The sequence below is a fragment of the Hyaena hyaena genome, unplaced genomic scaffold, assembly GCF_003009895.1.
Source record: "Hyaena hyaena isolate Hyena2069 unplaced genomic scaffold, ASM300989v1 scaffold_357, whole genome shotgun sequence".
NCBI classification, from domain to species: Eukaryota; Metazoa; Chordata; class Mammalia; order Carnivora; family Hyaenidae; genus Hyaena; species Hyaena hyaena.
Window position 1 is genome coordinate 710694 of NW_024080990.1, and position 13675 is coordinate 724368.

Consider the following 13675-nt stretch of genomic DNA (forward strand, 5'->3'; position numbering starts at 1 on the left):
AGAGTCCATGAGTCTAATTCAGTTTTCTTACTCTTTTCACTAAAACACAAATGTGTTCCAGTCCCACAATACAGGAAGATCTTTGACAGCAACTTATTACCCAAATGGCACATGGACACCATCTAGTCTAAGATCACAGTCCTCGACAGGACATTAGCTTCTTTAAAAGCAATGGATATAGGGGCGCCTGGGTGGCTTAGTCGGTTAAGCATCCGACTTTCGCTTAGGTCATGATCTCGTGGTTCGTGGGTTCGAGCCCCACGTCAGGCTCTGTGCTGACTGCCAGCTCAGAGCCTGGAGCCTGTTTCAGATTCTGTGACTCCCTCTCTCTCTGACCCTCCCCTGCTCATGCTGTTTCTCTCTCCTAGAAATAAATAAATAAAACAAAAAAATTAAAAAAAAAAAAAAAGCAATGGATATATTTTTGTATCTTTAGAGCTCATGGATAATCCCTGGAAGACAGTTCTTACATGTTGGAGGAAAAAAATGGAAGGAAGGAATGAAAGAAGGATGGAAGGGAGGGAGGGAGGGAGGGAGGGAAGGAAGGAAGGAAGGAAGGAAGGAAGGAAGGAAGGAAGGAAGGAAGGAAGGAAGGAAGGAAGGGAGGAATGAATTACTAAGTGAATCATCATAACAAGTTGTGTTTCTCCTTCCAAAAATTATGCCAAATGAAATGAGGTCACATAAGAGTTGCAAAAATGCAGCCAGTCCTTTGCTACGTAAAGTTGAAGCTACCTGGCTTCACACTTCACACAGGAGATGGTATTATGTAGCCACTACAAAGGGCATACATGGAGTATTTGACATCTTAGCATGAATTTCCTCATCTGCAAAATGGAGACCCCTTCCAGTTACTTCATGTTTTTGGTCGGGACAACATGAAATAACATACCTAAATTAGGTATTTCAATGGCCTAGATAGCAAAAAGGTTAGGAACCCTCCCTACAGGATCTGATGTGGATCCACCTGCCCTCTACTTGCTTTTAGTGATAAGACATTTGTTACACTTTGAGATACTGAATTTACCTTATAAGTAACACAGAATATTAGCATATCTTTCCCAGGATGAAGCCAAGACTAGCCTCCCCAGAATTCTCCACTTGGCTTTCTTGTCCTGGAAATATACAAGTTTCTTGTGTCTGGAATACACACGTTACCTTTCCTCCACTATCTAGTGCATCTAAGCCTCCTGAATAAGTCTTCCTGGCACAAGATTATATGTGGTTCACAGACCTCCTGCCATCCTAGGTGCGTGCTCTTGTTTGCTTCCCTTTGCTAAGCCAAAGAAATTACTAGTCTTTTTCGTATGAACTGTTGTGAAGTTAACTTTCCTCCAACTTTCCTTTTATCATATTAGCTTGGGCTTGCTTATTTTTTTAACCAAAAACATTGTTTTATGTATCCTACAGCAATTCAGAGTGTAGTTTACACTCATCATTTCATCAGATTATTTTTTTCATATTCTGTTTTGACTCCTGATTCCATCACCCGGTGTTAATTATGTCCCCCAGCTATAACACCCACAAATAGGTCAAGCACATCTTCAGCATGTCTTCATCTGAATCACTAATAAAAATATAAAACAGGACAAGGTCAAAGACAATGCCCTCCAGCATATCCTAATAAACTTTTCTCCACCCTGATGTCAATTCATTAATCAATAGGCTTTGGGTGAAGTTGTTCATCCAGCAATAAACTGAAAGAATAATAATCTTCTAACATCTGGATTTCAATTTTATTCTAAGGATGTCATGAGAGTCCTTGCTGCAAGCTTTCTGAAATCCACAAATAACACTGTTACTTACTAAAAGGGAGTGAAGATTACTAGGCTTTAATGTCCAAAAACCTAGTTTTGAATTTCACTAATGTTCTATAGCTTATACATCTATAGATTCAAGAGGTTTGTACCTCACCACCTGTTAAAAACCACCTTTATTCATTATTGTTCAAAGATTATATACAATAGCTCTACAAATATTACCACCTGTGATTCTTTTCACATTCTAGATGTAATTTATCCAGGACTACACAATAAGCTTATTCTAGTGGATGTTCATGAGGTGTTTGGGGGGGGGGGGGGGGGGCAGGGAGGGAACTGGAAGAGAAGGGTCCTGAGTGAAGTATGTTCTGTACATGAATGTATTCCCTATTTTGTGAAAATCCCCTGCTTTATGACTTTTGGTGGAAGGCAAGGCCCAGCTGCTGTTGCAAAAGCCAAAAAGCCACTGTCTGAGAGCCCTATGCAGTCAAAACATGGGCATGTGATCTAGTGTCACTTAACCAAACACAACCAACTCTAACTTAGCAATAAGAGCTAACACCCATAGAAGCAGGGAGAATATCCATGCTATTTTGACATCATCAGCAGAGTTAATAACATCCCATCATCCAGGGCAGTCAGGACAGTGAAATAACGGACTGTGTCTGGAGCCAAACATGTCCTAGTGGCAACAGGGTGTTCAGGGGACAGTCCTCTGGCATGATTTTGGCTCTGGTCTGGCTATTCAGCTTCACACTGCTCCTGTCAGTTTTTAAATTATTCCCAGCAGGTCTGTCAACCACATGGTAGCGTCTCAATAACTTTTCTGTTTAATGTAGCCAAAAAAGAATTTCTGTTGCTTGCAAGAGAGAACTCACACTTTAATTCCTTTGACACAGCTAGGTAGTTTCTGACTATCCCATTGTCTGAGGCCCGCTCTCATTGCTATGGAGCCAGATTTGCTCTAAGTCTTCTGCTTAGAAGAATATTTGTTTTGAGAGAAAATGAAAAATAAAGACAATAGATGGAAACTAAAGATGGAATATAAAAAAACAGATAAAGAAAAATGAAGAAAAAAATTTTTTAATGTTTTATTTATTTTGAGAGAGAGAGATAGAGAGACAGAGACAGCGTGAGCAGGGGAGGGTCAGAGAGACAGGAGATACAGAATCTGAAGCAGGCTCCAGGCTCTGAGTTAGCTGTCAGCACAGAGCCCGACATGGGGCTCGAACCCACGAAACGTGAGATCATGACCTGAGCCAAAGTCGGACGCTTAACCGACTGAGCCACCCAGGTGCCCCAAGAAAAAAAATTTTTAATAAAGAAATATTTTAAAACATGAATTAGTAGTTCTGCTTTCTCTCAGTTGTCTGCCTTAACTGGTGAAACTATTATAATCTCCTGTTCTTCCCACTTTAAATGGCAGTCACTCATTCATATCAAAAATACTTGCTAAGCACCTACTATGTGCCAGACACCCAGCTAGGCACTGGAGAGGCAGCCCCTGCTCTGCTCTTGCACTCAGTCTCAGATAAACAGCTTTATATGAGTTCATGAATGGTTTCCTTTCTTACTGGTGTTTACTTTCCAGTACCCTTTTGTTGATAGTTCCTCATCATCATGACCCTTAATGGTAGAATGCGCCAGTGTTCACTCCATAAAATTCTCTTCTGTTTTCTCTGCTCATTCATGCATATGGTGTTTTAGTTACTGACTGTGTACAACAAACTAACCCTAAACTTAACGGCTTAAAAGAACAACCATCTTATTATTTCTCACAATTCTTGGGTTGCAACTTCAGAAAAGGCATAGCAGGGGCAACTCACCTTGATACCTGTGAGCCTGGAATGTGGCCCCCTTCCCCCTCCCCAAATGGCTTCAGTCACAGATCTGGCTGCCAGCAGCTAGGCTGGCTGGGCAAATGGCTTGGTTAGAGTCCTATACCTAGGGCCTATCTTCACACTGTGTTCCAGGTTCTCAGTTCTTTTTCACAGCACCCAGTGTCTCTCGCTCTCCATCCAGCCTCTTCAGCAGGACAACAGGAATTCTAACACAGCTGGTCAGGATGCTCCAGAGTGCAAAAGAGAAGCTATCAGGATTACAACTGGCACAGTGACACTTTCACCATGTTGCTTTATTGATTAGAACAAGTCACAAGCCCAGTCTAGATTAAGGGGTAAGGATCACACAAAGGTGCGAGTATACAAAGGCATTGTTCATTCTGGGCCAATTGGATAACAATCAGCATACTTGGTGATCCCATACAATAACCTTGTCAAATACTATCTCCAGCCCAGACAAATTCTAAATTTCTACCCTGGATCTCTTTCCCCAACTCCAGACTCATGCATCCAACTGCCTTGTGACATGTCCACTTGCATATGCAACATATATGTCAACCTGTTTGAATGTGAGTTGTGTCCTTCCCCACACTGCTCCTCCTTACAGTCTGTCCCATCTTTCCTCACAGCAGCTCCACAATTAGAGTTACTCAAGTCCAGATCCCTGGGGTCATCCCGGACTCCATTTCTCTCAAATCCCACATCAAATTCTATCAGCTCAACCTTGAAAATAGGTTCTAAATCCAAACACAGTATGTGTGTGTTCCTCCTTTACCTCCTTCAGATTTTGTCCCTTAATGCCTCTCACCTTCTCAGTAAGGTCTCCCCTAAATACTCCCATTTAAAGTTGTACATGCATGGACATGTGCACATGTATTTTTTTTCATGAAGCAGAAAAATATTCAACTACCCCAGGACAGTTTAATCTGGGAAACCAGAACACTGAGACTGAGGGAGAGCTACAGTTTTTGAGAACAGATGTGGTTTAAAATCATGCAAATTAAAGCATTGCTCACAGATTGAGAAAACAAAATGTATGAGGTAGAGAAACCAAATAATGAGGTAAATTGTGTGGTAGAGGGAAAAGACAAAACGCAACTTTCAGCTGCTAGTCCCATATTTGAACATCACTCAAACCTCAGACCATCACATTAACTGTGAAGATGGTCCTTTATCCTATCATCAGCTGTCTACAGGATGAGAGGGGATAACAAGGGTCTTGACACAGACCCTTTTAACTTACCTGTGTGATTTTACTTGAAAGTCTCTAAGCATTATTTTTCCCCATCAATAAAAACCTGGGTAACAAACAAACAAAACTGAGAAATAACAATATGTGCCTTACGTATCTGGAAGGGTTAAAGATGGAATCTCATGGAATAACATGTATAAGAAAGTATTTTGTAGAATAAAAGTACTATAAGAATAACTTATGTGAATTTCGGTGATACAAAAATCACTTTACATGATTTTTGGAGACACAGATGTTTTCATGTGTAATATAGATTTTTTTTTACATAATGTTGCACATTAGTTTGAGTATTTTACTAGTTTACAGAACAGCAGAAGAAATGATAGTTCCAATGAATATCATATTTGTTGCTTTACTTCTTATATATAATGAATAAATATGCAATGAAGAGTTCTGCTACACATACTTTGATCTCATGTTATAAAAACCAGAACAGAATAGTTAAGCACTTTAATGTTAACATATATTTATATGATCACATGTATTATTAATATTAAATAGGTTAATGTGGCACTTATCTGTCTTTGGGGAAGGAAGGATGGAAGGGAGGGAGGGAGGGCAGATCATAAGTTGCTTAACTTTGTATTTAAGTAGAAAGAAACTGTTAGCACTTTCACTATTTTCTATAGCAATTCTCTTCAGATCCTCCAATGCAGTAGGAAAAAAGGTAGCTATAACAATGTCTTATACCACTGTGTAACGAGATACACTTTTCAAGCTAACTCAGTCATTCCTTGGTGGAAAATGCTCCTTCACATTTGACAACAATGACAGGAAGGCAGTACTCAAAACAGCATACATCACCGGGATCTACCTGCTACCTGACTGAGACATGAACAAATTGAGCCGCATGTTTCCCAGTATATTCCTAACCTTGAAGCTCACGGATTATACCTACACATTTTGAAAATGTAAAGAATCTAAATTTTGGACATTTTAGGAGATTTCCACAATACTTAAGAGACAGCCTACAACAGCAATATCCTATTATCCACTGAACAGTTTTCATAATGACCTCCAAAGTCATTTCTTCAGTATTCTTTCACATCACTAGCTGCTCATCATTTATCCCATTATTCTGGCCCTCACTAGGCTTCTGTTTAACCTAGGATGTCATTCATGGGAATAATACAAAGCAACTAAGCTTTGAGTTCTCTTTTTAAAGCAGAGAACAGAAATACACTTATACAGTTTATATACTATATATATATATACATAAATATACATAAATAGTATATATACATAAATAGTAAAACTCAAATTACATAGAAATCTTTTAAAAACCTTGAACACTTAACTAAAATCCAGTAATACCTAGTGAATCTTAAATTATTTTACCTTTCTTGCATATCTAGGATTTCAATGGTCATAGTGTATGGATTTTTCCTACATAGTTTAACTTACTCATTTCTCTTCTCCGAAAAAAGGTACCATTAATTACATGGAACTATAAAACCAACATTTTTTAGAAAATAACTTTGAAGTTAACAATTTTGAAATGTGGTAATATCATCACCAAATTTAGGAAATTATACATTAAAATGTTTGATTGATTTTGGACCTTGCTAAATAACAAGGTTGTGTGTGTGTGTGTGTGTGTGTGTGTGTGTGTGTGTGTGTGTGTTTTAAGGGGAATACTGTAATTTATAAGTTTGCTTTTTATAACTATTTTTTAATGTTTATTTATCTATTTTTTGAAAGAGAGAGAGAGAGAGCACCAGGGAGGGGCAGAGAGAGAGAGGGAGAGAGAAATTCCAAGCAGGCTCTGCGCTGTAAGCACAGAACCCAATGTGGGACTTGAACCCACAACTGTGAGATCATGACCTGAGCCAAAACCAAGAGTCGGACGCTTAACCGACTGAGCCACCCAGGTGCCCCTGTAAGTTTGCTTTATGGAAACTTAAAAACATTTCATAATTAAAATAAAATCTTAAATAACTAGGCTTTTGACTAGTCCATAAAAGTTAAACAACAAAGCACTTTCACTGTATATTTAGGATTTAACTACACTCAGGGTTTTTTTATATTTTTATTTTTTTCTTAATGTTTGTTTACTTTTAGAGAGAAAGAGACAGAGCATGAGCGGGGGGTGGGGTGGGGGGGAGAGGGAGGGAGACACAGAATCTGAAACAGGTTCCAGGCTCTGAGCTGTCAGCACAGAGCCCAACTCGGGAACAAGATTGTGACCTAGGCGAAAGTTGGCCGCTTAACCAACTGAGCCACCCAGGTGCTCCTGCACTCAGGTTCTTAGAGCAGGATAAGGGAGGTGGTGGAGAGAAACAGAAAATTTCTTTTTTTTCCTCTTCAGACCAAAAGCTCCATTTAAGTAAAGGTGTAAAAATAAACAAGAGATACAACATTACAATTAGTAATCAGAGTAATATGGGTCTGAGTCTCTTTTACATGCTACAAGATCCTGGAAAAGTACCTAATCTCCCTAATCCTTAGTTTTCTCCTTTGTGAAGTACTTAAATTCATAGTTCCATGAGGCTGTTGAGAATATAAAAAATGGTAATGAATGTAAAACCTCCAGCACAGTGTTTCGCACAGAACTCAATAAATTTTAGTTGCTGATTTTTAGTACTGTGGTCATAATTGTCTTAAATATTCTTTCACCTCCCTTTCTAATCTATCACTCATCATCCCAGGCCCTCAGTGCCCTCCTATTTCCTACCTTATTTCCCTCACCTAGATCTGCTCTTAATTCCCAAGGCATTTCATGCTTTGAAATTACTATTGCCTTTCTACCGCTATGAAACACACAAGAGAAGAGCAGAATTTATTTCTGCTAGGTACTATGAGGAAAGCAATCTGACTAATCATTAAAGTATGTACTAGCCTTAATATTCCTGGAGACATCAGTATGTGTACAAATAACAAGCAATGAAAAAGCACTATAAAAAATAAAAACCTTAGGAAATATTCAAGGGAGTTATTTTTATACTAGACACTTGCCACATGGTCAGACCAAAGCTGCCAAGGAATCAGCATCTCCTCCACTCTAATTGGAAAGACTCCTGTAAGGTATTTCTACAGCCTGGAGCTCTTCCCCACCCCTACCCCAACTCTGATTTCGGAGACCCATTGAAACATTTTACTTAAACAAAACCCAAACAAACTTCAGTTGCAACAACAAAAAGTACTTTACCCAAGAGAGTAAAACAATAGGAAATGAAAAGAATAGAAAAAGACAAAGGTGGAAAGGAGGATGGCAAAGGACAATGGGGAAGTGAAGGAAAAAAGGTGGAGTGGGGAACCAAGGAGAGAAAAGGCAGGGCAGTCCAAAGCCAGGAATAACACATGCTTGCCCCATTCTATGAATCTAAACAGGTTAAGCTTAACTCCCCCAGAGAAGTCAGGAAGAAAAATGTTGCTTGAAAAGTACCGTGTATGTCCACACTATATTATGTGGTTGATTGACCAGGGATGGCTCCACAAGAATTGGGACCAGGGAAAATTTCACTCACACAAAGAAGAGTGATTGTTTAAAAGTGAGTCTTAGTCAGTTAGCAAATATCGCAGGACATATTTAAAAGTCAGCCTTAATCAGTTAGCAAATATTTCAGGACAATGAATTTCTTTTATGTGGCAACCTCCACAGAATATAAATCCATCAAGTGACACGTGATCTGAAACACACATTTTTAGCCTCACAATTATATTGAGTTTTCTTTTAAGATTTGGAGGACATATTTTCATATTATTTCTGTTAGTTTTTCTATTAATATAAATGATTTTAAAGGTCACACTACTTTTCTTCCTTTTAGCTTAATTATCTAATTTGGGGGGAGGGAATAAGTACATTTTTGAAATCTATTTTCCATAAAATACCAAAGTTAGTCAACCATACTGAGAAAAATATAGATTTAATTGCAATATTGCAACTAGAACTACTGGAAAATAGGAAACAAAAATTCTAATTCTAAACCAACTGAATATGTTATTGACTCCAAAATCACTGATTAAACAAAAGAAATTATATTTGCATTGATGTGTGAATCTGCATCCATTCTTGGTAGCATGTAATATATTCAACTGCTGAGCTTTAGCTGTCCTGGTTGCCACATTACCATATTATTCAAATGTATCTATCATTTATATGTAAATAGAGAAGAGAAATAGCTTCTTCATAAGACAACAATTTTCAAATGATAAACAGACACAGGCAGACATTAGCAAGATAAAAATGTTGCAAATATGCATTCTATTTTATATTAAAAAATGGAAACTATTTCAAATTTTTTTTAAAAAGTAGTGTGGTAATTACAAAATGGGATCCTAATACATTCACAATACCAACAGCTACCCTTCTAAATAAAAGTCTCCACCAATGTCATCTGTATCGTATAAATTACATGTTCTCAGATCCATCTGTGAAAATTGGGATGTTAATTATCATGGTTACATTTCATGATTCCACAGTTAAATGCTGAAATGGTGCTACATAAATACCATATGTTTTTCTAAGAGAAACGGAGAAAGATTAATTATGAGTTCAAGTCCAAGTCTTCCAGCGGTAATACTCTCAACACAATAAGATCATTACATTGTGTGCTATGCAAATTGGAAGTTTTAATTAATAGCTGAAAATACCAACTGAGGGGAAAAACTATGAAGTCTAAATTCTAAGTATTAGGCTTTCCTCCACCAAAAAACCAACAACAACAACAACAACAAAACCCACACAACCTTAATAAAGATGCTTCTGAGAAACCAAGTTACAAGTCCAAAGGAAAAGAAAAAATTGTCTGTGAACATCTTTTGATGGAGTAATCACCACTGTGCTGTTTAATCCTACTTGATAAGCCAAAGAATTAGAGCATATAAAAGTAACAATAGGTTATAAATAGATAATATACCCATTATATATCTATAAATATATATCTATATCAATAAATAATATATCTTAACATTTTTCTGGGTTTTTCAAAATTATGCAAACTTACTGGATAAAATACTCACCTCAGTATAGCAACCTAAATAAGAAACACTATGATAATACTATAAGAATTTTATATATATTTGGAAAATATGAATTCTTATTTTACTCACCACATATTCAAACACAAGTGTCAGCGTTTCCTTGGTGTGGATGATGTCATGAAGCAGCACTATGTTAGCATGTTTTAGTCCTTTTAACAGAGAAGCTGTAAAACAAAACAGAAAAAGAGACAATAGGTAACAATCAACTGATATATTACATTATCATTTTGTCAGATGTGACCTCTATTTTCCCATTTTCCAAGACAAAAATTATTCAGAATCAAGGACAGAGGAACAGCGTTTTCACTTAGATGAAGAGCTTCCTATTATTTCACTTGTTATTTGTTATTAACCTCTAGGTAAAGTCCATTATGACCCAAGGACATGCTTGGTATGATCTCAATTGTTTGAAATTTGTTAAGGTTTGTTTTATTACCCAGGATATGCTTGATCTTGGTAAATGTGCCAGATGTATGGAGAATATATATTCTGCTGAAGTTGGGTGGAAAGTTCTATAAATGCCAATTAGATTCTGTTGGTTGAGTGTGTCCTTGAATTCTTCTATACACTTGCTATTTTCTGCATAATGATTCTATTAGTGACTAAGACCATTGTAACTGGGAATTTGTCAATTTCTCATTTGAATTCTGCCAGGTTTTGCTTTGTGTATTTTGAAGCTCTGGTGTTTACTGTATATGCACTTGGAGTTGCTATGTTTTCTTTGTGAACTGGCTCGTTTATATATATAAAATATCTCACTTGGTTTTGGTAATTTTCTTTGCTCTGGGCCTATTTTGTCAGATATTAATATAACCACTTCAGCTTACTTTTGATGGTGTATTTGTTTACATCTTTTAACCTACTAAAATCACTATATTTGAATATATAAGTGTCTTACAGACAGCATATCATTGGGCTATGGGCTTTTTAAATCCATTCTGTCATGAGGTGAATGAATACCTCAGTCAGTTAAGTGTCTGACTTCGACTCGCAGTCTGTGAGTTCAAGCCCCATATTGGGCTCTGTGCTGACAGATCAGAGCCTGGAGCCTGCTTCAGATTCTGTGTCTCTTTCTCTCTCTGTTCTTCTCCCACTCATGCTCTATATCTCTCTGTCTCTCAAAAATAAATAAATTAAATCCATTTTGCCAATCACTTTTAAGTGGTATTTAGGCCATTTACATTTAATGTAAATGTTAGTATACTGGGTCACCTGACATTTGAATCTATTTTCTCTTGGATATCTTATAACTTAGACTTCATTTCCAATTTGATTTTGTCTTTTCTTCTATATTTCCCAAAGGTTCAATTAACTTACTTTATTGTGTTTTTTGTGCATTTTTCTTCTGAACATTTGTATTAACAATTCAAGGTGGGATTTTTAGATTTCATATACCCAAGAGCCTGAATGAGAAATTTTAATTTATTTTACAGTATTGTATACAGTTTTCTTAAATTTTATGGTTGCCTTTTTTTTATTTTAGAGAGAGAATAAGAGCACATGAGTGGGGGAAGGGGACAGTGAGAGAGAGACAAAGAGAGACGGGGGGGGGGCGGATCTTAAGCAGGCTCCATGCTAAGCGTGGAGCCCAAAGCAGGGCCCATAATTTCACAATCCTAAGATCATGGCCTGAGCCAAAATCAAGAATTAGACACTTAACCAACTGAGCTACCCCGGAGCCCTTATGGTTGCTTTTTTGAAAAGCATTTTTATCAGCTGAAATGCATTGTTTTATATTTTCTGAGTTTTTATGGCATTTTATATAGATCTGTTTTATATTCATTCAAAGGGCTGCATTCTTAGTTTGAGTCCTCTCTTACGTAAGTTCTTCTCTCCTCTATGTAGTTTTTTTTTGGATGGTGCAGGTGGGAGAAAGGGAAAGAGTTTGGGTGTTTTGTTTCTTTTTCATTTCTATAGGATCCTTAATTTCTCCCTAGTCTTTCCTTCTTTATGTTCACTGCCATGTCTTCAAGGGGTACTACCCTTTTGCTATATATCTGAATCTCTCCCATAGACACTTTCCGATGCCTACCAGTTCCAATCCCATTCAGTTTTGATCTTTTCTATGGTCAGTGCTGTGAACTACATGGAGTCCCAGTTTTCTCTTTCTGTAATGATTTTTATCTGTGCTTTCATCTCAGCTCTCCATACCCCTCTACTCTTTTTCACAGTGTCTTAAACCTGTCTAAAGCTTCCCTCGCACCACTCTGCAACTGCAGGCTTGTGGCATCTCCTAATGCTTTTAAAGATGTGGGTCATATGCTCTTTTATTTGGTCTCTCTGTTGGATTTATAACTTTTGGAGAAGCGGGAGTGGAAGGATTCAAGATTAAACAGCCACCGTTCATTGTCCTCCAAACTTCATGTCCTAGTTCAAGGCCTGATTCATAGTAGCAACTCAATAAATTTACTGATTGTGATTCATTTAAGTTCCCCAGTGGGGACACACACACCTCCACAACACACACACTTTGAATAGTCTTTGAAAGAGAAAGTACCTGCTACCATCTGGCAGTTCCTCCTCCTTCAATTTATCTTCCTTTACTATGAGACCGGCACTAGCCCCATATCTCAGTCTGTTAACAGCTAACACTCATTTCTCATTTTCAACACAAGGCCCTTTGATATCTACCCTTCCAAAAAATCCAGAGAAGACTGGCTAACACTGCTGTCAACTTCAAGATCTGGGCAAAGAATGGCTCTTAAATTCCATTCCTTCCTCCACATAAGTCTCCTCTTTTTTTTTTAAATTAAAAAAAGGAATGAGACAACTCCACCTCCTGCTATAATAATCAGACTCAATGCAACACTGCATACCACAAATAAATAAATACCTTTAGATTTCCCTTTTTTTAAATATAAATAATACCACAAAGGATATAACCAGGTTTAATATATATATCCTTTAGAATTACCTCCCTGTAATGAATTGTGAAAAATAGAACTGCAGAGTAAAAAGCCATGAAATATTTACAAGACATTACTTATTAATTAAATAAGTGAATTTAGTCTTACATCTTTCAAGCCCTGTTAAGAATAAAAGAACCATGGAAGATGGGGAAAAAATATGCGAGTAATAATGTACCATGGAAGTAACCAATCTTATCAAATAACCACAGCCCTTATTAAATAAGCATATGAGAATTTTATATACCATAAGCACAAGTATTAAATTAAAGATAAACTCTTTTTCATCCCTCAGAACAGAAATAAACATAATTATGTCAGTGACCATTTGAGTACAATACTCAAAGAACAGGAGCTTCCATCATTATTTATTTATTTATTTATTTATTTATTTTTACAAATAGTTTATTGTCAAATTAGTTTCCACATAACACTCAGTGCTCATCCCCATAAGTGTCCTCCTCTATGCCCATCCCCCCCTCCTCCCCACATCCATCAGTCCTCAGTTTTTGTCAGCATTCAAGAGTCTCTCATGGTTTGCCTCTCTCCCTTTCCCCCATCATTTCCCCCCTTCTTCTCCCCCTTGTTCCTCTGTCAAGTTCCTCCTAATCCTCCTATTCGTGCAAACATATGGTATTTGTCCTTCTCTGCCTGACTTATTTCGCTCAGCATAACACCCTCAAGGTCCATCCATGTTGCTACACATGGCCAGATTTCATTCTTTCTCATTGCCATGTCGTATTCCATGGTATAGATAAACCACATCTTCTTGATCCATTCATCTGTTGATGGACACTTAGGCTCTTTCCATGTTTTAGCTATTGTGGAGAGTGTTGCTATGAACATTGGGGTACATGTGCTCCTATGCAGCAGCATTTCTGTATCCCCTGGGTAAATTCCTAGCAGTGCTATTGCTGGGTCATAGGGGAGTTC

General features: G+C 37.5%; 1 protein-coding gene across 2 annotated transcripts in view; it reads right to left on the bottom strand.

Moving 5' to 3' along the window:
- The window catches only part of CDK14 (cyclin dependent kinase 14), a 562594-nt gene that overhangs the window by 317015 nt on the left and 231904 nt on the right, over window positions 1-13675 (bottom strand). For both annotated transcript variants that reach the window (XM_039250036.1, XM_039250037.1), the window contains exon 6: window positions 9906-10000. In XM_039250036.1, coding sequence (XP_039105967.1) covers window positions 9906-10000 — 95 coding nt within the window. The remainder of the gene's footprint in view (window positions 1-9905; window positions 10001-13675) is intronic.